The 23,535-nt window shown below is 37.3% G+C and overlaps 2 protein-coding genes across 3 annotated transcripts in view; both read right to left on the bottom strand.

The window, feature by feature from the left end:
• The window catches only part of LOC107685783 (transmembrane protein 211-like), a 44,952-nt gene extending 40,185 nt beyond the window's left edge, over positions 1-4,767 (bottom strand). Inside the window, exon 1 of one of the 2 annotated variants that reach the window (XR_001633984.1) lies at positions 4,441-4,574. Coding sequence is in view for 1 of the 2 variants with exons in the window: in XM_016482505.1 (XP_016337991.1) it covers positions 4,441-4,752 (312 nt within the window). In the remaining variant the exon portion in view is untranslated. Of the gene's footprint in view, positions 1-4,440 lie in introns of both variants that reach the window. The other variant, XM_016482505.1, reaches the window with a different exon arrangement.
• Positions 4,768-7,120: 2,353 nt separating this feature from the next.
• LOC107685840 (A-kinase anchor protein 10, mitochondrial-like) lies at positions 7,121-23,448 on the bottom strand. Its single transcript, XM_016482577.1, has 16 exons — positions 22,632-23,448; positions 20,919-20,966; positions 19,581-19,766; positions 16,405-16,968; positions 13,619-13,717; positions 13,512-13,521; positions 12,233-12,356; positions 11,606-11,742; positions 10,443-10,587; positions 10,167-10,337; positions 9,934-10,049; positions 9,475-9,557; positions 9,132-9,184; positions 8,910-9,005; positions 7,659-7,682; positions 7,121-7,484 (listed from the first exon to the last, which is right to left on the bottom strand). The coding sequence occupies exons 1-16, from the start codon at positions 22,651-22,653 to the stop codon at positions 7,479-7,481; spliced, it is 1,884 nt and encodes a 627-aa protein (XP_016338063.1). The 5' UTR covers positions 22,654-23,448; the 3' UTR covers positions 7,121-7,478.
• Between the last annotated feature and the right edge of the window lie 87 nt (positions 23,449-23,535).

Here is a 23,535-nt window from a genome sequence, read left to right as displayed (position 1 = left end):
GAGTCTTACACACATGCTATACAGATAATGTAGAGTCGTGCATTAATTTGAGTGGTGACAGATATTTTGGGAGTGGCTTGATGGAGTGCAGGAGATGCAGATAACATGATCTTGACCCTTAAGAAACTTTAATTAATGCTTGCTGTCACGTAACAAATCTGTTCAAATATAAAATTAAATGAATTGCTAATTACTACATTGAAATAAAAATGTAAAGCCTGTACAAATATTAGAAATCGTGAATATAAATAATTGGGAATTATGTAAAAAATTAAAATAAAATAAAAACAGTGCACATTTCATTTATCTATTATAACATTTATGTAGTTTTGTTCGCTTGGCTGTTTCCTTATAAAAGTCCAAAAATTTGTCAAGTTTTTCATCAGCTGTCTTTTTTAATTATATGATGTCATTACGTTGCTGTCTTGCCGCCAGCCAATCGCTGCATTGCTGATCGTGGTTTCGAGTATCGATACATAGCCCCTTTTAAACCAACCCATGAACGCGCAATTATCTCAGATAACTCAATCCAACCATACTAATCATCAACAACAGGTGCGTTCGGGGAACCAAATTAACCAGATCCTGATTAGCGCGATGATATCATATATATCAGATATCATGACATTTCATTTCGGATGTAATAAGCGACGTACGAAGAACGGGCCCCTGGTTTCAATATCAAAAACAATGTGGTATTTATATTGTATTTTTTATTCCTGAAAATGGGTGAAAATGAACCGAAGACAATGGAAAAGATAAGTGTGAAATAAAAGCTGTAACCTCTTGGGCATTTCATATAAGTGAAAGAAATATAATATTTTTGCTATTATAATGATCATATAGTTGCACAGAAGCAGTAGGTGCAGTGAAAAGACTCTATGATTAAGCTGCTGCAGGCAGATGTTCCCCAAGGACAAATCAGCTCTGAATTTACAAACATTAGTGAGGACAGTCCAATAAAGCCTGCTAAACACTCAGTGTTTGACTAACCTCTCCAGAAATCTTGAGCCTTATTTGACACGGTCCCGTTTGCTCAGATGATGGACTTTCTCAAGTGACCCAGTTTTAAGACACGCCAGATAATTTTTAAACTTTACAAGGTTGTAAACTGCAAAAGGAAATTTCAACAGGCTATGCAACTACGTTTAAATTTTTACCAGCTGGACTGATCAGCATTTACTGGGATGGTCCAAATTCTTAACGAGCTTAAATTCTTAAATTCGTTAAAGAGCTGGCTGTCTGGTGCAGTCTTAACAACCTGGAGCTGAACACCCTCAAAACAGTGGAGATGATAGTGGACTTCAGGAGGAACCCCCCTGCTCTCCCCCCACTCACCATTATGGACAGCACTGTGGCTGCAGGTGGAGTCATTCAGATTCCTGGGCACCACTATCTCTCGGGACCTGAAGTGGGACACTCACATTGACTCCACTGTTAAAAAGGCCCAGCAGAGGTTGTACTTCCTTCGCCAGCTGAGGAAATTCAACCTGCCACAGGAGCTGCTGAAACAGCTCTACTCAGCCGTCATCGAGTCTGTTCTGTGCACTTCAATAACTGTCTGGTTTGGTTCAGCTACAAAATCAGACATCAGAAGACTACAGAGAACGGTTCGGACTGCTGAAAGGATTATTGGTGCCCCCCTGCCTACCCTCCAAGAACTGTATACATCCAGAGTGAGGAAAAGGGCTCAGAAAATCACTCTGGATCCATCACATCCAAGCCATCTCCTTTTTGAACTTTTGCCATCTGGTCGGCGTTACAGAGCACCGAATACCAGGACAGCCAGGCACAAGAACAGTTTCTTTCCCCAGGCAATCTACCTCATGAACAGTTAATGTTCTCCCATTGTGCAATTAAAGTACAGTATGTGCAATAACCTTATACTTATTTATCACCCTAAATCCTAGTACATCCCTACAACTTTATTTTATTTCATTCTACTCCTATTCTATCTATAGCATACCTGTACATACAATTTATTCTTTTTTTATGGTTTATATTTATGCGTGTGTATTTTATTCACATTTATTTTTATTATCTGTGTGTTGTTGTTGTCTCCATGTACTGGAAGCTTGTGACACTATAACAAATTCCTTGTATGTGCAAACATACTTGGCAATAAAGCTCTTTCTGATTCTGATATAGTGCAAAATATACTGGGATATGTATCCCACAATGCAATGCACTCGACTTGATCATCTATTTTCCTGTGAAGAACGAACCTAAATGAATATAGCCTTTATCTATTCTTGACTCACCGTTCTGATAACTGGACACTGAATTAAACAATAAATGTGATAATGTCTTGTGACAATTTTGCATACTACTGTTTGAAAATGCTTACTGTTTTACCTGCTATTAAATAAACAGAAGCCAGTGTACAGTATATAGTATAGTGTACAGTACACAGCAGGCTAGTATGGCATTGCAAAGTCGGTATGAGGTTGTGTAAACCCACCTTTGCTTTGAGCACTTCGGTGTCCATGGCATGGCTGGCCTTGAAGATCTTCTGTGCTTCTTGCTGAGGTAAAAAGGCCCAGCAGAGGTTGTACTTCCTTCGCCAGCTGAGGAAATTCAACCTGCCACAGGAGCTGCTGAAGCAGTTCTACTCAGCCGTCATCGAGTCTGTTCTGTGCACTTCAATAACTGTCTGGTTTGGTTCAGCTACAAAATCAGACATCAGAAGACTACAGAGAACGGTTCGGACTGCTGAAAGGATTATTGGTGCCCCCCTGCCTACCCTCCAAGAACTGTATACATCCAGAGTGAGGAAAAGGGCTCAGAAAATCACTCTGGATCCATCACATCCAAGCCATCTCCTTTTTGAACTTTTGCCATCTGGTCGGCGTTACAGAGCACCGAATACCAGGACAGCCAGGCACAAGAACAGTTTCTTTCCCCAGGCAATCTACCTCATGAACAGTTAATGTTCTCCCATTGTGCAATTAAAGTATGTGCAATAACCGTATACTTATTTATCACCCTAAATCCTAGTACATCCCTACAACTTTATTTTATTTTATTTTATTCTATTCCTATTCTATCTATAGCACACCTGTACATACAATTTATTCTTTTTTTGTGGTTTATATTTATGCATGTGTATTTTATTCACATCTTATTTTTATTATCTGTGTGTTGTTGTTGTCTCCGTGTACTGGAAGCTTGTGACACTATAACAAATTCCTTGTATGTGCATACTTGGCAATAAAGCTCTTTCTGATTCTGATTCTGAAATTCAACTCTTGTTTTATGAGCTTTGAATTATTGAAAAAACTGATGCACTTTGCTGCTAAGAATAGACCTATGTCAAATGAGCAAAACTATGCCCTGCACTGAGATAAGCAATGTTTGCTCTTCTTTCCCATCATAAACAAGGAATGTGCCAAAAGCCATCTATGCCATGTGATTATATATTTTACTTTCACAATCCATGTTTTTTTTTCCAAAGCAAGAGTGTATAAAGGTGATTATTCAAAAGGAAAATCTTTCAAAAGGAAACTTCTTCACACTATGGTTTTGTCTTTGTTAAAACATTCATTACATGTCCTAGAATAAAGATCTGAATATAGACTTGACCAACCAACCAAGAGGTATAATCTAATTTGGCATGATGATGTGGATTCTTGATATTGTGTGTGATTGTAATGAAAATTGTTTCACTTTTTTGAGACTGCCTTCAAGAGGATGTTTGGATAAGCCTTGGAGTTGCTAACAAAAGCATCAAATAACTTCCAGTGTATAACAATGAAAATATATCCATTCTTTCTGATTTAGATTTACAAATAAAGACAAAGCTACTCTCGTTATGAAAAAAAAACAACTCAAAATGACATTATTTATGATGTTCAAACTTTCACTATTCTGTCTTGGCAAAGAGGTGCTCCTCTCACATAAAAACTTTTTAGAGAAACTAAAGTCAACTAAAATGCTGGCATGATGGTAAAGTAATTTTCATCTATTGAATACCAATGGGGGGGGAGATCAAGATCGCTTAGTTTAAAAATGCAACATTGCATTTCCTTGATGTTAACACTTTTTATGAGTTTACTATATAAAGGGGAATTTAAAATGTCTGAATGGAGAACAAGATCAAAATCGAACATTTCAACTTTTCAAAATTAAGATATAACAAGTATAGTTATTTAATTATAGTTTAAGTATAAATAAATAAATACACTTTTCATCTGTTTCAATCTATTCTTTAAAACTAAAAAATGTTTAAACAAAACAATGTTCTTTAAAATCAACGCCTAGGACAGAAAAGTTCCTCTATGTAGCTTGTGCAGGAGCCATACAAGACTGATGCTGTAATAATTCTGCAGGTCAGGCTACGTTTTATTCAAAAGTTGCGTTATCCTCAGTTTTTATAGCAAACACATTTCATACCTTTATGTGTAAGTGCACGTTTACCATAGATATCCACATCCAGCCTACCTGCCAAGAGCTTGAAGGAATCTCTTGAAATTTGCCCAGCCCGCCAAAGGTGTAACATCTGTACATATGATCCAGAGACTCGGAGCAGTGCCACAGGAGCCCAAAACTCACGGAGTCCTTGTTTTTCAGATGGTCCTTCACTATCCATGCGGGCGAGATGAAACTGAAACTGCAAATCGCGACCAGGGCGGAGGACAGGAGCCCCCAAAAACACCCGACACAGCTGAACATCCTCACGGCAACGTGGGGCAGCGAGACCGGAGACAGATCGATTCCCAGCCCTTTCCGATTCCGATCAAACAGCGAGTGCATCTGGAGCGCGCTCACTCACTGGGTGACATTAGACGAGCACCAGTAATCATAAAAACACACGAGTTTCCGATGCGCTAAGAGTGCCGCTGACACACAGATGCACCAGTGAACTACGGAGCATAAGCACGCCTAACTTTTTAATTAACGTTAAACGTAATTCCAGCTCGATCCAGTTCAATAGAGAGGATATTCCAGTTAATTCATCTGAGAGGAAAGCAGGTGGAGGACAAAAGACAACCGTCACACCCAGAGCTCAAGCTCTCAGAACTGCCACCAGCAGGTGCTCGCTATGTAGTAAGATCTGAATCCGCTCTGTTCGCGTTACTCACAGCCCACATACCACCACCATCATCATCATCATCATCATCTTCCTCAGCTCTGAGTCGCAGCTCGCGCGCTGAAGGAGTGCGAGCTCAAACTTACTGCGCTGCACGCTTGCCTCAGTCACATGGATGTGGGCGTCACCGTCACTGCGAAGGTGTTCAAACCAGTTTTTGATTCATGAAAATCTGAATCACACAGATTGTTTTTTTTTTTTCAAAACCTCAATCGTGTAATAAACTCATGCCATCATTATAGTTTTCATGCCCTGCGTTTCGATCAGCAACATACACACCGATAAAAGCACATTAAATATAGGATGAACCAGTATAATTCAGCAACCCAAATGTATAAAAACGTAAACAATAATAAAATGCGGTATTATTTATAGTTTTATTTCGTTTTAGCATTCTGATGTATTTTCAAAAAGTGTGAAAGCGTAGCGTGTCTTACACTGCCCTCTGCTGGTGATTTACCGTGCCGTGGACTTTTCACTTATGTATGAGAATGGAAACAAATATTGAACAAATATTGAGCATCACAGAGTACAAGCATCATGAAAATTTCTGTAATTTTTTTTTTCTAGTTATGCTCAACATATTTCACTGACTAGAAACCACCTAAAGGGAGACAGTGATGTAAACAAAAAATTGAGATGGAAGGAAAAGTTATATTTCAATCAATGTATAATATATTTCAATATATTATTTGTATAATATATTTCAATGCTTTTGCGAGCGAAGGTGAATGCAATTTCTTTCAAATGCTTTAAAATACTTAAAAAGTGAAGACTGAAAGATTCATTAATAATTTTAATCACTGAATGGGAAAGTATATTTTAAAAACGTGCATACTACAAACAAATGAGAAAATTGGTAATGTCACTCCAAAACTAACTAGCCAATGAGAACCTTTATCTCTGAGACCCGCCCACACAACTTAAAATGTTAAAGTAAAAAGAAAAGTTACTTTTTTTTTTTGAAAGTTTTTTATTTTAATAACATTTTCTTTTTTTTCTGTTTTATAGGATTCTTATCTTCTTCGAATTCATTTTATTTGAGTTATGCTCAATACGTTAACACAAATCCAATTTCAAAGTGCAAATCAATCATTTTCACACAGGTTTCAACACGGGTAACTGTAAAACGCTTTGTTCAATCGAACCCATGAACAAAAACAAGACAAAGCCTGCGTCAAGAGACGTTTCAACGATATATGTATTTAAATCAAACACATTTAAATATATTATAGATTAAGTACACATATATGTCAGAAAACATATTAGTGGTACATAGTACCAAAAGTCTTTTTCCTGTTTCTCGTCCACATCTCAATGAGGTCCAAAGCAATAACTTCTTGTCCAAGTACAAGTTTCAAAAGGAACAGTCATCATTGAGATTTGCTTGGACAGAGTTTGACATATCATACAAAAAAAAAAGACAATCACCATAAAAAGAACTAACATTAATATATGGCGGTAAACCAGGAATCCACATTTATACAGAACGGGGATAAACACTGCCCTAGCAGTTCAGTTTGTATATCTCTACAGTCTAGAATCAGATCTGGACAGGGTTCTAGAGGGAGTTCTGCAGTCAGGGAACATTTTCCAGGCCCGCGTTCATTAGTTCCCATTCCAGTTTGAACTGTAACATCAGTGACTTTAGCTCCACGAGAGAGGGACAGAACAGTCTCTGGCACTGGCTGACTTACATCCACTATGGCATACCGTAAATCTGTAAATAAAACTGTACATAGCCACCTTGGGTATTTATGCATTTCTGTTTTTCTGTTTATTTGTACTAAAAAAAGGCCTAAGCACTTCATAGCCACTCTTTAAAAAAAGCTAATGAAAAAGAAATATAAAAGAGAAGTGTGAGATAAGAATTAAGATGAGGAAGGAAATATTTAAGTCACAGCCACTTTGTAGTTCCCGTTCAGATTCCTGTGCACTTCCTGTTGGCCGACATGGTAACAGCTAAACGCAACAGCAGGTATGTTTTGAAATGTTTGTGTCAGTGTTCATTCAGTCTTGTTCTGAAATTTAGTTCTGTTCGTCTGCTGTGCGACAGCTCTCGCTGGTTTGTTTACGGGTTTATTCATGCCTGTAGTTAAACTTATTTAGCTGCTCTTCAAATAATAAACAGAATTCCTTCCAAGTGCTAGAAATGATGGGGTGGATCATACGGAAAACATATTTTGGCTATTAGTGTGCATATCTAAACACTCCCACTCTCACACACAAACACATGCAGGAAGTCATGGAATGCCTCTTTCAAAGTCCTCACTGATATGTTAATGCAGTTCAGCTCTGTGTTCGCCTTCAGGTGGTTTGCTTCTCCAGTCATTATGCAGAGAGCGACAGGAGGGAGGGTAGGAGCTGCTTCCACACTTTAACGAGAGGGTCATAGCTGATGAAGACAGAACAGGTCAGATTCTGCACAACTTCCTTCTAAAATAATCTAAAATTTTAGAACGTCATTCTAAAATAAATTGAAATTGACTACTAATCCCAATGCCGCTACACAATAAACACCAAAAGTGTTAATTCACCCAATAATAAAATTCTGTCATAGTTTTCTCACCCTCATCTTCTTCCAAACCTCCATCTATAAATGGAGATGTTCAGCGGAATGATGAGACTGCTTTTTTCATATAAGAAAAATGCACATTTCAGCATATTTAAACTTGCCTTACTGTGGTTTGCTGAGGCATCCACTAAGTAAATTAAGTAAGGGATAATAACAACTGGTTATCGCAAAATAATCCCAGCCAGGCGATAACAACTGATAGGATGTATATTATCCCATTTATTGCATGGCTAAAATAAGTTCAAACATGACTCGAATCAAAGGGATAATGTGTTGTACAGTCATACCACTTCTTACACAGCTTTTCATGCCAACATCAATAATTACGTGGACATGAAATAGTGATTCAAGGTTAACCATTTTAACATCTCATGTTTATTATCTTAAAATTCATTAAAGTGTAATAAACAAAATGTCACGCACTTCTTGACTCACTATAATTAACATGAATTCCATTGTAGAGCTGTTCCTCACACAAAGCTATTGTATGTCTTCAAACGATTTGTATGGTCTACTTCTAAAAAATTTTTTTTTGGCGATTGTGCCTTTTGTAAATTTGTCTATTTTTATTGCTTGAAAGCATCCGTCCACACTAACCTTTATTGTGTGAAAAATAGTAATGCATTAAACTTTAAGCTACCAAAAATATTCGGCTGAAACATAAATAAATAAAAATAAATAAATAAAACAAATATTCAGTTTTGGCCATAAGTGTTTTGGAGAACCAAAAGCATTGATCAAAACAGTGATTTAATTAGCACTTCCCTGATGATGCATTTGGACTATTTCATATACATAATGTGGATAAGATATAACGGATACACACGATGTCAGCAGTGTGGAAATATTTACAACTATATATAAAAGGAAATATTGAGAGGCGACTCATTGTCGAAGAACTTTACTACAACTGATTTAATTTGTTACCTGAGAACACAACACTCTGAACAGTATACCGGGTTGCATTATGCAATCGGCCAAATATAACCAAAAAAAATGAATAACTGAAAATTAATTTTTGGTTTTCTGCTAAATTCAAACAATTTGGTAATTTGGTAAAACCAAATTTTGGTGCATTGCTATAAAAAAAGAGAGCCGTACAAATTCTAAGGAAGTGCCTTTGTTTTCCACAGAAGAAGGTAAGTCTGGGTTTTTGGAACGACTTGAATAAATTACAGAATTTTCATTTTTGGGTGAAGTTCAAGAAACAAATCTTTATGAATGCAAAGATAAAATAAGATGTACTTTTGTTGCCTTCACTTCAGGGCTTCCCTGGTGTCCCTGCTGCATGACATCATTGACGATCATTTTTGCAATCTTCCATGCCATCTCTTCTTGTGCCTGGCACACCAAAAACAAAGACAGTACATATCATGAACTATAACCAGCTTAAATCCATTTCCACTTAATAAAAAGACATTAGAAAAGATGACACATGTCATTTGAATGAAATAAGCAGGTGCACACCTCATCCGAGTTTCCTTGCACCCATTTCTTCATTGCTTGAGAAAACATGGAACCTGATAGAAAGGAAATAAAGTAAGAGCGAGTGAGCTGGACAGAGCAGTGAATCCTGCTTTTCAACACATCACCGGCTACTTATCGCCATGGCAACACACTCTCTGCACTGAAGACATCAAGAGCACTTCAGCATAAGTCATAACTAAGAGCCAACTCGCACAATACAAAACATGTGCAAGTGTGTGTCAGTGAGAGAGAGGAGAAAAAAGTTCTCAAGAGCAAATGCATGTGTGTGTGTGTGTGTGTGTGTATGTGTGTGTGTGTGTGTGTGTGTGTGTGTGTGTCCTACCCTTGGATTTCTTCACATCTGGCTCTGGCTCAGCCTCTCTGATGAACTGGCCCAGCTCATTCACCTTCCCAAAGGTCATTCTTCTGAGATGAAAGCAAGAAAAGCTGAATCTGGATCTGAATCCAGTGTTTTGTGCATAATACCAGGCTTCAACAATAAGAATCTTTTTCTGCTGACCCAGGCAGACCACAAAAAAAATTGTACAGAATATTTTAGCTGACTTTTTATGTGCCCGAAAAAGTAGGTATTTTCACTTTCATCTATGTCAGCCAGTGAGAAAAAATATAACCTTGATGTATAAAGTGTTCAACTTTGCAAGGCCTAAAAACATATCCATGATCAACGAATGTTTAATGTAGTAATGGCCTTGAACAATCCTTTTTGTTGTTTATGTTGTACCAATCTGAGGTCCAATGATGGGAAGGAAGTGTAGCATGAAGGTTTCAAACCCTGACTCACCCAGCATATGGTCTCTGGTAGAGAGACTCAGGGTCCAGACTGGCGATGTCCACCGTTATCGCCTCATCGAAGTTCTTCAGGATCTTGACTGCCGCTTTTTTAGTACCTTGCTGCAACTGTAGATCAGAACAAAGTTAGCCATACTTGCAACCATATTCTTGAAGAATCCTTGTATTATTATGAAAAGCAAGTGCGATGTAGCTTTAGGGGAGACCATCAAACCAGTCAGTCACCTGGGCTTGTGACCCTTCTGTGACGCTTGAGTTGCGGTCGACCTCTGGGATCCAGCCCTGGCTCGGAGTGTTGGCATTTCCTCCAGTAAACTCGTCCACCCGTACGGAGTTGATAAGGTCGCTCAAATACTTATAGTAAAGGTTGCTTGACAGAAAGCCTGGCATGTAAACCTGAGATTGAGAAAACAAGAAAACTTCAGAAGGATTTTTCTTTCTAATACCAAGCTTCCACCTTCATAATTTTTGTAGAAAAGTGTTGTGGCAACATAACAACACCTTCTCCATGGTGGTCCAGGCCTGTCTTAGTGGAGTGTTGAAGCAGTCTGGGAGAGGTCCGCCTTCTCGACAGATATTGGATTCAATCTCCATCCGTACAGAGTCACCAAAACCCAACGGATTTGTGGCTTGCAGTGAAAAATACCTAAGCAGATCACATGAACTGTCATGTCTTCTGTCTACCAAAAGTAATGGTTATGCTGTTGCCACATCTTAAACACTAGAGAGGCATGTGCATAATTGCATAGTGTCAAAATCAACAGGCCTATGGGTTGCCTTAATGACTAGTTAGCAACAAGGAAGCTCTGTATAAAAATGCTGATTTAGAGTCATGTCCACCATAAACCAAACAGACATGTTTAAGTCTAGGGTCAGTAAGATTTTCAACAAGGATGCATTAAATTGATTGAAAGTGTCAGTAAAAACATTTATAAATGTTACAAAAGATGTTACAAAAGAGTACTATTTTAAACAAATGCTGTTCTTTTCAAGTTTTTATTCATTAAAGCATCCTGAAAAGAAATGTTACGCCAAAAATATTTAGAAGCTGCGGGTTTTTTTTGTTTTTGTTTTTTCTCCACAATAAGGCATGCTTCTTGGGCAGCAAATCAGCATATTAGAAAGATTTCTGAAGGATCATGTGACACTAAGATTGGAGTAATGGCTGCTGAAAATTCAGCTTTGACATAATAGGAATAAATTAAATCTTAAAATATGTTAAACGTACTGTACATTAAATTAAATAAAAGTTGTAATGATATTTCACAATATTACTGTTTTTGATCACACAAATGCATCCTTGGTGAGCATAAGAGACCAACTCCATTTGAATGTTAGTGTAGGAAAAAAAACCCAGCAGGGTAATTCTAGTATAACAATATTTAAGTTTAACAATATTTACTGAGAAGAAAAAAAACTACTAAAAATGCTAAAAATTGAATTTTCAGAGGTCGACGACAGAAGTCTATTAATCCAATATATTTATAGCAACACCACTTTAAAAAAAAAAAACTTCACAACTTAATTTCCTAATGAGTTAATCAAGGGAGGGGGGTGATAATTGGATGACTAGTTGTTTAGTTGCCCATCCTGATCCATCCCTAATAGTAGACTGAAATAATGTGCCAAAACAAAGATTACACTTGACTTCAAATAGGACATACTTGTCATAGAGAATCATGGCATCATTCTGGGCTTCCTGTCCGTCGTACTGGCCTTTCTTGGCAGCCAACTGATCTTGAAAGTTTTCTGCAGCCAGCCAGAACTGCAGCACATTCATTGCATCCTCTTTCTCCATGTACTATATTGACACACACACAAACACACACACTCTGAATTAGGTTTCAATCCTACTTTATAATCCCTTGGCACTTCAAATGTACTTGGATCAGAAATCCATCAATTTATACGCACACTTGCACTTTTGGTGCATTCTGCCATTTAGAAACAGGTTTTGGGCAGATTGTCGAGCTCAGCATATTTCATGTGCTTATACAGCTCTATGCATAAATTCAACATAAATTCAACTTGAAAGTGTGTTCTAACAGGACACATAATATCTGGACTCATAAAACACTTAAATCCAATTTTAAAGCACATTTAAAAAGTAAAGAACATTACACATAATTCAACATCTATACTTATATAATTAAAAGTGCATATAAGAAAGATAATCTACAGGAAAATGTGGGCTATACAAGTTAAGCTGTAAATGTACTGTATAACCATATTTAAAATTGTATTAATGCTGTAATTTCCTTTTAAACAGAGGCTGAAGTGAGTGCCCTCACCTCAGAGAAGTAAAAGAGGGCTGACTCGCAAAACAAGATGTCCGCCAGGAACACAGAACCACTGGTCAGCACCTCGATCTGGTACTTACAGAAATAATGGCTCCACAAGAACTCACTAAAGTGCCTGTAAAACAGGTGTCAGACATTTCCATGAAATTACAGAAAGAGAAGAGGCTGGATAAACAAATACATTTAAAATAAATATAGAGGAAACACTAGGCCTGTCAATTTATTGTGTCAATTTTGTATGATTAATTAAAAAAAAATAACAACATAAAAATTGAATTTAATAATATAATTATTCAAAATAACAATCCATGCCCCCTGACCTGTAAATACAAGCAATTAAAGGGATAGTTCACCCAAAAATGAAAATTCTGTCATTAATTACTCACCATCATATCATTCCAAACCCGTTAAGACCTTTGTTCATCTTTGGAACACAAATTAATATATTTTTGATGAAATCCGAGAGCTCTCAGACCCTGCATAGACAGCAATGCAACTGACATTTTTTTATATTTTTTTAATTATTTTATGTTTGCATGTATTTTAGTATTATTTATTATTTATGGACAGCACTTTGGTCCATTTGAATGGTTTTGAAAATGCTTTATAAATAAAAGTTGAGTTGAGTTGAGACATGTTCAAGGCCCAGAAAGATAGTAAGGACTTCGTTATAATAGTCCATGTGACATCAGGGGTTCAACCGTAATTTTATGAAGCTATGAGAATACTTTTTGTGTGCAAAGAAAACAAAAATATCAACTTTATTCAACGATTTCTTCTCTCCCAGGTCAGTATCACATATTTTCGTAGCTTCATAAAATTACGGATGAACCACTTATGTCACATGGACTATTTAAAGGGGTCATATGATGTTGCTAAAAAGAACATTATTTGGTGTATTTAGTGTCATGAAATGTGTTTATGTGGTTTAAGGTAAAAAAAAAAACATTATTTTCCACATACTGTACATTATTGTTTCTCCTCTATGCCCCGCCTTTCTGAAACGCGTCGATTTTTACAAAGCTCATTGGTCTGAAAAGAGAGGTGTACGCTGATTGGCATTGTGATGTAGACATGTGGGGGCGTGTTAGAACGAAGCGTTTTAGGTAGGCGTGGTTGACGCTTAACTTTTATAAAGAATATCTCTTTGGATTTGAGATTTTAGTCTTTGCAACTTGTATTTGGATATTGGTTTATTTCGCATCAGAGGGAGTGTCCGGCACATTTATAAACCGAATAACTTAAGTAATTTGTGGATTAGTGCAATCACCCAATATCTCCTATAAATATAATTATCTTGTTCAAACAGAGAAAAAAACACTGGAGTACATCTTCAGCAGTCGAAACAGAGAGGTCACTGATAAGGAATTTTCTTACCTACAATGTCGTTGCGTATCGGTTCAGTGATGGGAATTGGCCTAGCAGCATCTGGAGATATGTACTTAGTGAAAATGTTAACGGCATCCCTCTCTATACCTAGAAATGAGAAAAATCAGTATATATGGAAAATGAAAATAGGATACAGGGGATAAAGATGAAGGACAAATCAGACTTGATCCACAGCAAACACCTTTATCATATTCAACATCCCTCTTCACTGACTTACAGAAGTGTACTAATTCACATTTCAGCCATGGCTATTCATTAAAGCCTCATGTGTGCTTAAGTGTCACTCACTATTAATCAAACAAATGAATAGTACAATTAGAGCAAAGGCCTAGGGACAAATCTTACATCTACACCTTGCTAAACATTAATATCAAACTCAAATACAGGATGGGCGCATATTTCATACAGAAAAGCACGTCAGTATGCTTGTATGCAGTGTACTTGGGACACCAGAAAAACTAAATCTAAAAACTAAAAACAGAAGTATATAGTAACTATATTTATGAAATGAATAGATAAGGCCAATGATTTATTTGAATTATGGTTGATGTTCAGCCATCATGAGTAGTATGACTCTGTGTTTAAAGGCCATGTTGAAAGTGTTTGAGTTTAATGGGGGTCTGTGAGATGAGGAATCTCATCAGAGCATGTTTAAATGTTGAAGTGCTTTTCATAAAATGTATTTTTCGATGCTGAGAAAAGCCAGAGACAGCCTTATAAAATGCAATGAAGTGGACAAAGACTTGTTCTTTTTTCAGACACCGAAGGCTCTCGCAGCAGAAGCCATGGACTGATAGGATCTGACTCCCCTTCTAAGCTGATTTGATGTCTTTCGGCTTAACTGACTTTTTCCATTCACTGCTTTTACAGCCTAGAGCTTCTTTGTATTAGCCATTAATGAATACTCAGCTACTGACTTCTGTTCATTGTAGTCCACTGCCAAGATGCTAAATGAGATCATTTACCAAGCTTGCTCTATAAAACCAATGCCGCATGGATATTAAAAGTCATCGTCTGATACGAAAGGAATATGTTGTAACGGTAAAAGGCCACTAACCATGAAAAACTTAAGTGCAGAATATTCCCTACGGATATAAAGGAATGCTCGTAAAAACTCAAGCTTAAGGTACAGTTTTCGTGAAATTACTAAGGAATACTGCAAACCCTGTAGTTTTAAAGTAGTTTTTTCTTAATTCAGCCAAAAGGTCTTGTAGATGGATGTTACACTGATCAAACATCAAATTTGCAGGTCATAATTCACCAAACTTTAACTTTTTTTATTTAAAATATGTATTTATCATTATGGACTTGAAAAGAAAGCCAAGCAAGCAAGTATGCACCATCATAAGCATTCAAAACATGCAACTATGATGCACAACAATAAAATACTGGAAGGAATAGTAGAAAAGATTTCGTTTTTAAATTATTATAAAAGTGTGTGTTTCTAATCTAAGTGTAAAAATAGAGAACATGTGAGTGCACAAACATACAAATATCTAAATGTGACCCTGGACCACAAACCCAATCATAAGGGTCAATTTTTATAACTTGAAAATAGTGTAATAAAATCACCTAACCTTGCCCGGACAAAGCTTTATCTAACTAGTTACACACTAAGCTTTGCCTAGCGTTCATGTCAGGATACCAGGAAGAAATGTGACATAACTACCTTGAAAGCGAAGGAATTATATAACGATAACACATAACCAGAGATTCATCAATGTAATAAAGTAGGGCCACTTTAAGACCTTTTAGACAAATTAGCGTATCCAGTAATAAACATTTAAAAGTGCCTTAAAAAATTCAAGCTTCGAATTACTGTTTTACATTATAAATGCAATACAACAAACACGTTTCCTGCTTTTACTGTGGGGATCAACAGCACGCCACAGAACATGCTATTGCTACTTAAAAGGGTTAGTTCACGCAAAAATGAAAATTAGCTTGGGTTTTACTCATCCCAGAGGCATCCTAGGTGTATGACTTTCTTCTTCGGATGATGCAGCACGTATGTGCAGCGCGCGCCTCTGAGGTATGCTAGTCTCGCGAGTTTGTTTATAGGAGCAAAGGAAGCAAAGTTTCCTTACTTTAGGCAAAGGAAAACCAGTCTCCTCTTGGTTTATATCGAAATCCTCCGACATTTTTCTTTGCAAATCCTCGGTTTGTACTCCTAATTCGTAATTCGCGTTTTGTTTTGTTCTCTCTCCGCATTCGTCACTAATCACGCAACACTGACATGCTGCGTCATCCGCTGGAACTGCTTCAGTGTATGACAGTCAGCGGAAGTGAGAGAAAAGCGTTTATTACATTTGAAATATGGATATTTTTCTTACAAAAACACATGGATTCGCTACAGGGGGCCTTTATTCATCCCCCGGAGCTGTCTGCGGCACGTTTTATTATGAATGCGTGAGCTTTATTTGAAGACTTGTGGACTGTTCAACTGCAACACCCGCTGACTGCCATGATAGAGCTTGGAATAGCCAGGACAATTTTTAATATAATTCCGACTGGATTCGTCTGAAAGAAGAAAGTCATATGCACCTAGGATGCTTCGAGGGTGAGTAAAACACAGTCTAATTTTAATTTTTGGGTGAACTAACCCTTTAAGTAGAATGTAACTAAGAATCCTCCTTTAACCCTAAATTACTCAGGAAATCATCTCAGCCAGCACTTGTTAAAAAATATCCATTGGAAGGACTAATTGCAGTAATACAGTCAAAACAAACAAGTAAAATACTTTCAACAATAAGGCTACCATAATTTGTACTCACTTTTCATTAGTTTGTCAGAGAGGCCACTAGTAGACTGGCCTTTAACTGGAGTGCCTGTCCTGGAGGAGGGCTGTCTGGTAGGCGTTTCTGATCTTAAGCTGGGCTGCAGATGAGGAGTCCCAGGCCGGGCCGCCCCTTCTGAGCTAACAGAGTTCCGGTGGCCAATCAGAGCCCCGGTATGAGAGTTAGTGTCTTGGGGGCTGGGGGTGTGAGGTCTGGAGGAAGTCCGGGAGGAGAAAGTGTCCTCTTCATCTCCTTCATCCAGAGTTGAGGGTCTGCTGGGGTCGTCTTGGGAGTCTGGCGAGTCGGGGGATTCCAGGGCAGCCGCAGGCTCAGCCAAGGTGCTGTGTTTGACTGAGTTGAGGCTGTGCGCTCTGACCCTAGACCAGCTGGTGGATCGAAAGCTCTCAGCTTCAAGCCAGAAGCGGACCAGGTGCTCAGCTGAGCGGGTCTCCGTAAACTGTATGAAGTAGGGCATGGCCACATTATCCCGCAAGATCTGGTCTACGGTTTTAGAAAGCCGAGACCGAGTCTCTTGAACCTGGTAGTTGACACTGGAGCGACCTGAAAAGCAAAGACACTTTTTAAACCCCATTGTTACAATCCACAAAACATAAAAAAACAAAACCCCATAATAAATAAGATATAAAATAACCAATAATCAAAAACAACACAAAACAAGAAAAACAAACCCGATAAAAACAATAACCAATCATTAAAATCAACACAGCTAACAACAAGTTAAAAGCAAAATTTTAAAACACAAAACAAGCAAAAAACAAAATAAAAACAAAAACTCCAAAATAAATAAACAGGAAAAAAAACTAACAACCAAAAACAACACAAAACAAAGCAATCAAAATTGACTTGACAAAAAAAAAAAAAATGAAGTGCCGCTCGCCTGTCCAAAACTCTCTACTATAATCCCAAGGCATTGTTTTACGGTTGCTATAGGGAGTTCTAGATTGTTTCTATAGGTGGTTGCTTGCTGGTCTAAAGTCAAAAGAGCCCACCAGAAGTCTCCATATTCTGGTATTCTCAATCAGCATATGTTTAATGTTTAATACTTTGGATTAGATGTTTGTTCAAATCCCCTAAAGTATCAACAGCAGTAATAGTGATGCCTTTAACTAGCAATTGCTATACAACACTGAACTCAGAGCACCTTTAATGCCTCTACTTCAAACCCATGCCTTCTCCAGACCACACCCAGCCATCCATTTATAATATACAGTAGAAGCACAGACTTTGTTGCATTAATAAACACACACACAAAACAAATCTTATAATAGAGCCGTGACCTCCATTGAATGCTTTGAAAGACCATGCCTTCCTCTTTCAACACCACAGGACACCAGAAGATGGTCTGATTAAAACATTTACTGAGATGTGAACTCAGGGATCCACACAATGAGTCCAGTATCAGAAAACACAAAGGACGGTACTTGAGATGAAAAAATACTAATACTTTTAAGGCAATACTTTTAAGATTTGACGTTAGAAGCATTGTCTTTACCAAAGTTACCTTGCAACACTGGTTTGTCAACACATTCGTTTCAATGTTACATATCTTTTTAAATGTAAAGGAGGGGTTAGGACATTATAACAAAGACATTTTATCCAAGGGCAGATGATAACATTGAAGATGACTTCTACACCAAGTATGATAACCAAACCTTCTAAGCATGGCCAAGTTTGAAAAAAAAAACTAATAGATAAAGTTCAATATATCACCATCATTGTACTTTTAATAGTTAAAGTTTAGAAAAAATACTGGGAAAAAAAATATAATAGTTGAAATGGGGTATTTCATGTAAGTTTACAGTAAAATACTGTGAAATGTACCGTTTTTGAAAGTGAAAAGGAAAAAAGTGAAAAACTGTAAATTGATATTCCCAGAAATCTCTGTGTGACACTTGGCAAATGATGGTTTATCACTGAAATAACTATGTTTCTTCTTAGTATTACTTATGTTGTTTGATGATCTGAAACATTAAAGTGTGACAAACATGCAAAAAAATAAGAAATCAGGAAGGGGGCCAACCCTTTTTCACACCACTGTATGTACATTAGGGCTTTGTTACATCTTGTGTTATTAAATGAATTATTTGTTTTTGTTTATGAACCTGTGCACCTTTTAAATACTAAATATAAGTATTTACCTCAGCTTGTAGAAAAGCTACTTGAATGAACTATGATTCATCACGTGGCTTTCTCTTTGCCATCTGTGTTTTCAGTATGGCTATCAAGACGGTAATCTGGCAACCACAGCTGCCTTTTTTTTTTTACTGTAAACTTCACAGATTTTATCATTGTAGGGCAATCACTGAGATTTCAAGCCCACTGAAATCAAAATTGTGTTTTGTCCATGTTAAGACCACCGAGGCTGCAGGGAACAAAAGTCTTCGCATTTTTGTTAGTTGTATAATCAAAAAAGTATAACTTTCTCATCTAGCTTTCACAGCCTCACTTTAATTTGTGATAAGTTACATTTTGTCTTTGACGAAGGTCTACATGCAAGAATACTAACAAAAGTGGATAAAATCAACTTTTAGAAAATATATGCATTTAAAATGTACATATTTAGTCTTTCTTTTCCTGGAAAACGGACTAAAAATAATGATTACATATACTAATCATAATGACAACCAGGTGGTTATGTAATGTGACAGACCTATTTGTAAAAAGAAGCACTTGGAGAAGTAAACAGACATTTAGGCACGGACATATTCGCAGTCTTCTTTAAAGTGGAGGAGCTTGTGCAGGTTTTCACCAATCACAGAGCTATGACAAGGTTAAGAGATTACGACACTTCACACACAAATCCAGCAGGCCAGTGCGTGCAAAAGCCATTTCAGTAACAGCTTCACAAAATCCCTCCTCTAATGTGATAATTCCTTCTCCCTCGGCCATGGACACACACACACACACTACATTTAGTTTAAAATGCTCAGCACAGAACAGTAAGTCATAGATCAAATGTTGCTACCAAGTCCACCTTAAGTAAAAAGCTTTGAGATCAAACCATTTATAATAAAAATTCAGGCTCAGTCTCTCAGTTACAGTCTTTAACAGTTGATGGGAAAAAGCCATTTAGCTGCACATAAGTTAAAAGTCCCTTTGGACATGTTAACTCTACAGTTTGAATCAGTGTTTGTAATTCATAGCTGGTGTACCTAAGTCTCCAAAGTGTGCTGCCTCCATGTGGCTAGGCTGTTTTTTGAGGATAGCAGTCCGGCCGCGGGCAAAGGAGTCCATGTTGGCTGAGATAGCATTGATGGCCACATGGCTGGGTCCCGCTGCCTCCAGGATAGCATGATGATTACGGCCGCTAAGAGAGGGGGAGTGGGGCAACACTTGGGCTGGAGAGGAGCACACAGAGCAGGAACATTAATACACAACTGAATTCTATATTTTCCTCCAGTTCCAATCTACAAAACTGCTCCGCTAAGCTTAGTAAGAAATGCTTTCCACACGCTAATAAACCTAAGCATGTCCTAACCTAGCCTAAGCCACAACTGGCTAGTTATTCATTTAAAGAGATCACTGAAAAATCTAAATTTTGTTATCATCACATGTCGTTCCAAACCTATTTGACTTTGATTAATCTTCTAAACAAGATATTTTTAATGAAAACTGAGGTTTCTGTCCCTCTATTGGAAGACCAGGTAACCAAAACATTGTAGATCCAAAAGTGACAAAGGCGTCATAAAAAGAATCCATGTGTTTAATCCGAGTCTTGGGAAGACATAGTGTCTCTTTATATGATAAACATATAATTCAGGCTTTTATTTACATATAAACACACATACATAGAGCACATCATGTATGGTCAACATGGAAACATGTTTGAGCTTCTGCGTTTACCATATGTGATGTGCTATGTGTGTGTCTGTTCTTCATATGCAGCAATCATATCTATTCATAACATAATTCAATATCCTTACTTTGCAGAGATTTTCCATTATTTCAAATCAAAAAACAAAGGATAAAAACATGCTAGTCTTAATGGCCATTTAAACAAACACAAAATCTAGATACATTTTTAAAAGCTGAACTCATTTTCACTGTGTCATGTGTGAGATGCTGCAAAAGAGTGCAATGATCAAACATGAACGTCTAGCGCATGTTTACATAGAAAAATTATGTAAAAAGCAGCACAGCATAATTCAAAAAAACATTGTGTTTGAACGACCCATTAGTTTCTCACCTATAGAGACACAACATTTCCACATGTAGGGTCACAAGGAACTAAAACTATAACCTGATACACATTAACCTGGTCTATTGTTCTACATTCCAGCATGTTCTATGACATCTCACTACAACGTTACAAATCTGACAAAAATTACTAAGATGAAAAACCAAGATGAAAAAGGACCAACATGAAGCCAAGTTAGGCTGGAATGCAAAGCACAGTCTGATGAAAATATCCAGTATCCAGTACACAGTGTACATAATACAGTATATAAACAGCATAACATAAGCACAGTAAAGCAGCACAGGACTCTCACCTTTGCTGGCTTTGGCATCTGCTGGTCTCTCAGGTTCCTTTCTTTTAGCTATGAGATAAAGAACATAGGAAATTGAATTTATAATTTACAGAATCTCTTGTCCTAACGCACCTGATTATTCAGCATTAAAGAACAGTAGCCGTCTTTCTTTGACACCCAAAAATAAAACAAAACAGTATGGGTTAATGCAGTAAAGCCCACATTTTTGACTCTTTCCACTTTACGTTTTCTGCATTATTTGCATGGGGTGAGGCCTTGTGTGGAAAAAAATACACCTGTGGCAAACAGTCTTGCATCATGAAGCACAAAACGACAAGAATTTCCATCATCCCTATCATTATTGAGAGAAGTGCAAGCAAAAAGTGGGGATGATATTTGTCTATACAATGAGCAGCATGTATTACAGAATTTCAAACATTTCATAGTCCTCTGCTGTGCTAATAACATACATTGACCCACATATCTCCTATGGATGAAGAAAACACACTATATTACAAAGACTACACAGACTAAGAACAAAGAAAAGTGATGTTCCTGTTAAATAGGACATGGACGAAGAGGGCATCGTTCCTTCCCCTTAGGGCAGCCACATTGATTAATGCACACTGACTGAAGTCACAGGGTACATGTATATGGTCTTTGTCATGTGGGCAGGGATTCTGGGAATTTTGGAATGATCGGTCACTCTATTCAGTAAAGATACAAAACTACAGATTAATTATTATGGTTTATGTATGTATGAACATCTAAAGACAGCAGCGTTCCCACCCATTTTGACCAGTGAATTCTCACCAGATAAGGATTTTATAAAGACTTTTATATTTACTCTTAACAAATTTCCACCACAAAGATTTTACATGCATGGAAATCACAATTTAAACTTCGCTGACATTTCCAGGTTTTCTATGACTATGGGAATCCTGTAGAATGTTCTCAAATTAGTGGTTCTCAACTTAGGAGCCTTAGCTAATTTCCAATGGCACCCCAATAAGTCTTAAAATTATGTAAATTAAATTATATTAACATAATATTAATTACAGAGGTACCAGAGGTACATATCAGCTTAAATAGTCCGGCCTTCGAATACTGTCTTGGACAAAGGGGCCCTTGGAGTCTAAAAAGCTGAAAACCACTCATCTAAATCCAATGAAATGGATACAGCATTTCCAAAAAAATAGCTCGTTCAGATCAAAGATGTCAATGAAAGCCAATCCTTGTCAAAAAATTCCAAACCAATTCCAATGTTATCAACTATAAGAATAAAACTTGAGTTCATTCAGTAGGATTCTATATTATTCTTAAAATCATTCGTTTCATTCCATATTATAAAATTCCAACATGAGTGTTTTCTGACATGCGTGTTACTTCAACGTTTACGCCCAAAACACAACGGGACTTTTATTTTTTCAGTTAGCAGCATGAATTTTAACAATAGCATGTGTCTATAATTCACAAAAAAATCTCAAAGTTCTCATGTGGTAACCTAAAATAACAAAAATGTTCACTTGAAAGAGGAATATATCCCATCTCTCTGGAGTTAATAATGTAGACGGTGTGCAGACGACAGCGATGCATAAGAGGAATTTCATGGCCATAACAATAATAAAAGAGTTTTAATGTCACATTCATGTGGACATGAGCTCAGCATCGGTCCAGAAAAGCCCACTCTATCCGGCGACCATCCCATCATGATCGAGCGGAGCACTTCCTTACCTTTCCGCCTGAAGAACGACATGATGAATCTGACGCTGTGAATGAAGGCTCGCTCAGCTCAGAGACAACATCCCGACAGCTCCCGAGTCCCTTCATTCATAACACTCTGTCGCGCACAGCTTTCGCTTTGATCATACACATCTGCGGTCAATGGCAAAACCCAAAAACGTCCAGTCCCCTCAGCTGGCCCGGTCACCATATTGTCAATAAACGCCTCACTTCCGGAGTGTCTGCGGCACAGCGCTGCTGCTGGAATTATGGGAAAAGGCCTGACAAATGAAAAGACTTCATTCCTGTACATACCACATAAGATTTCTCGTATGTAATATCTCTTGGAGAATATACTGTGTTATCAGATAACATGAGAGCTCAAGCAGTGACAGCAGGGTCCTGCAGCTAGGTCACATTCTGACTGCTGTAAACAGCATTTTACCTGCATCACTCCAGTCGTTGTAGGATGGACATTGCAAATGTATCATTGTCAAATCAACTTAATAATTGTGTACTACTAACATACTCTAATTTATTATTTAATTAAATATTTGGGATTATGTATATTTATGTGCCATATGTCTGCTTTGACAGATGAGTGGTTTGCCTCAAGGATTTTTTTTCTCCCTCTTCACATAATCATCTGATCCTTGCATCTGGTATCTTTGCTATAATCATCTTTTACTTGCTTTGAGTACAGTGATGGTATGTACTTTTACAAATGTCATCGAAGCTATATAATAGCAAACTACACAAAATCAAAACAAAAATGGAATTAAAATATCAAGATTGGTAAACTTATCAAACATCTCTTAAAAACTTGTCAAATTTTATGCATTGCTATATAACACTTTGTGACAGTTTATTGCTATTTTATTTCTTAAATGTACAGGGACAAAGTCTGTGCTGCCAC

This window comes from Sinocyclocheilus anshuiensis, unplaced genomic scaffold (genome assembly GCF_001515605.1).
Source record: "Sinocyclocheilus anshuiensis isolate Anshui unplaced genomic scaffold, SAMN03320099.WGS_v1.1 scaffold705, whole genome shotgun sequence".
NCBI lineage: Eukaryota > Metazoa > Chordata > Actinopteri > Cypriniformes > Cyprinidae > Sinocyclocheilus > Sinocyclocheilus anshuiensis.
This window is presented reverse-complemented; position numbering and strand designations above follow the sequence as displayed.

Bases quoted from the DNA above. Each gene is read 5' to 3' on its own strand.
- LOC107685840 (XM_016482577.1), bottom strand. From the start codon at position 22,653: ATGTCGTTCTTCAGGCGGAAAG. The intron at 20,967-22,631 runs GTAAGGAAGTGC...TTTATCTCATAG, and splicing joins GTCGTTCTTCAGGCGGAAAG to CTAAAAGAAAGGAACCTGAG. The intron at 10,338-10,442 runs GTGTTGTTATGT...TCTCAATCTCAG, and splicing joins CCTGGACCACCATGGAGAAG to GTTTACATGCCAGGCTTTCT.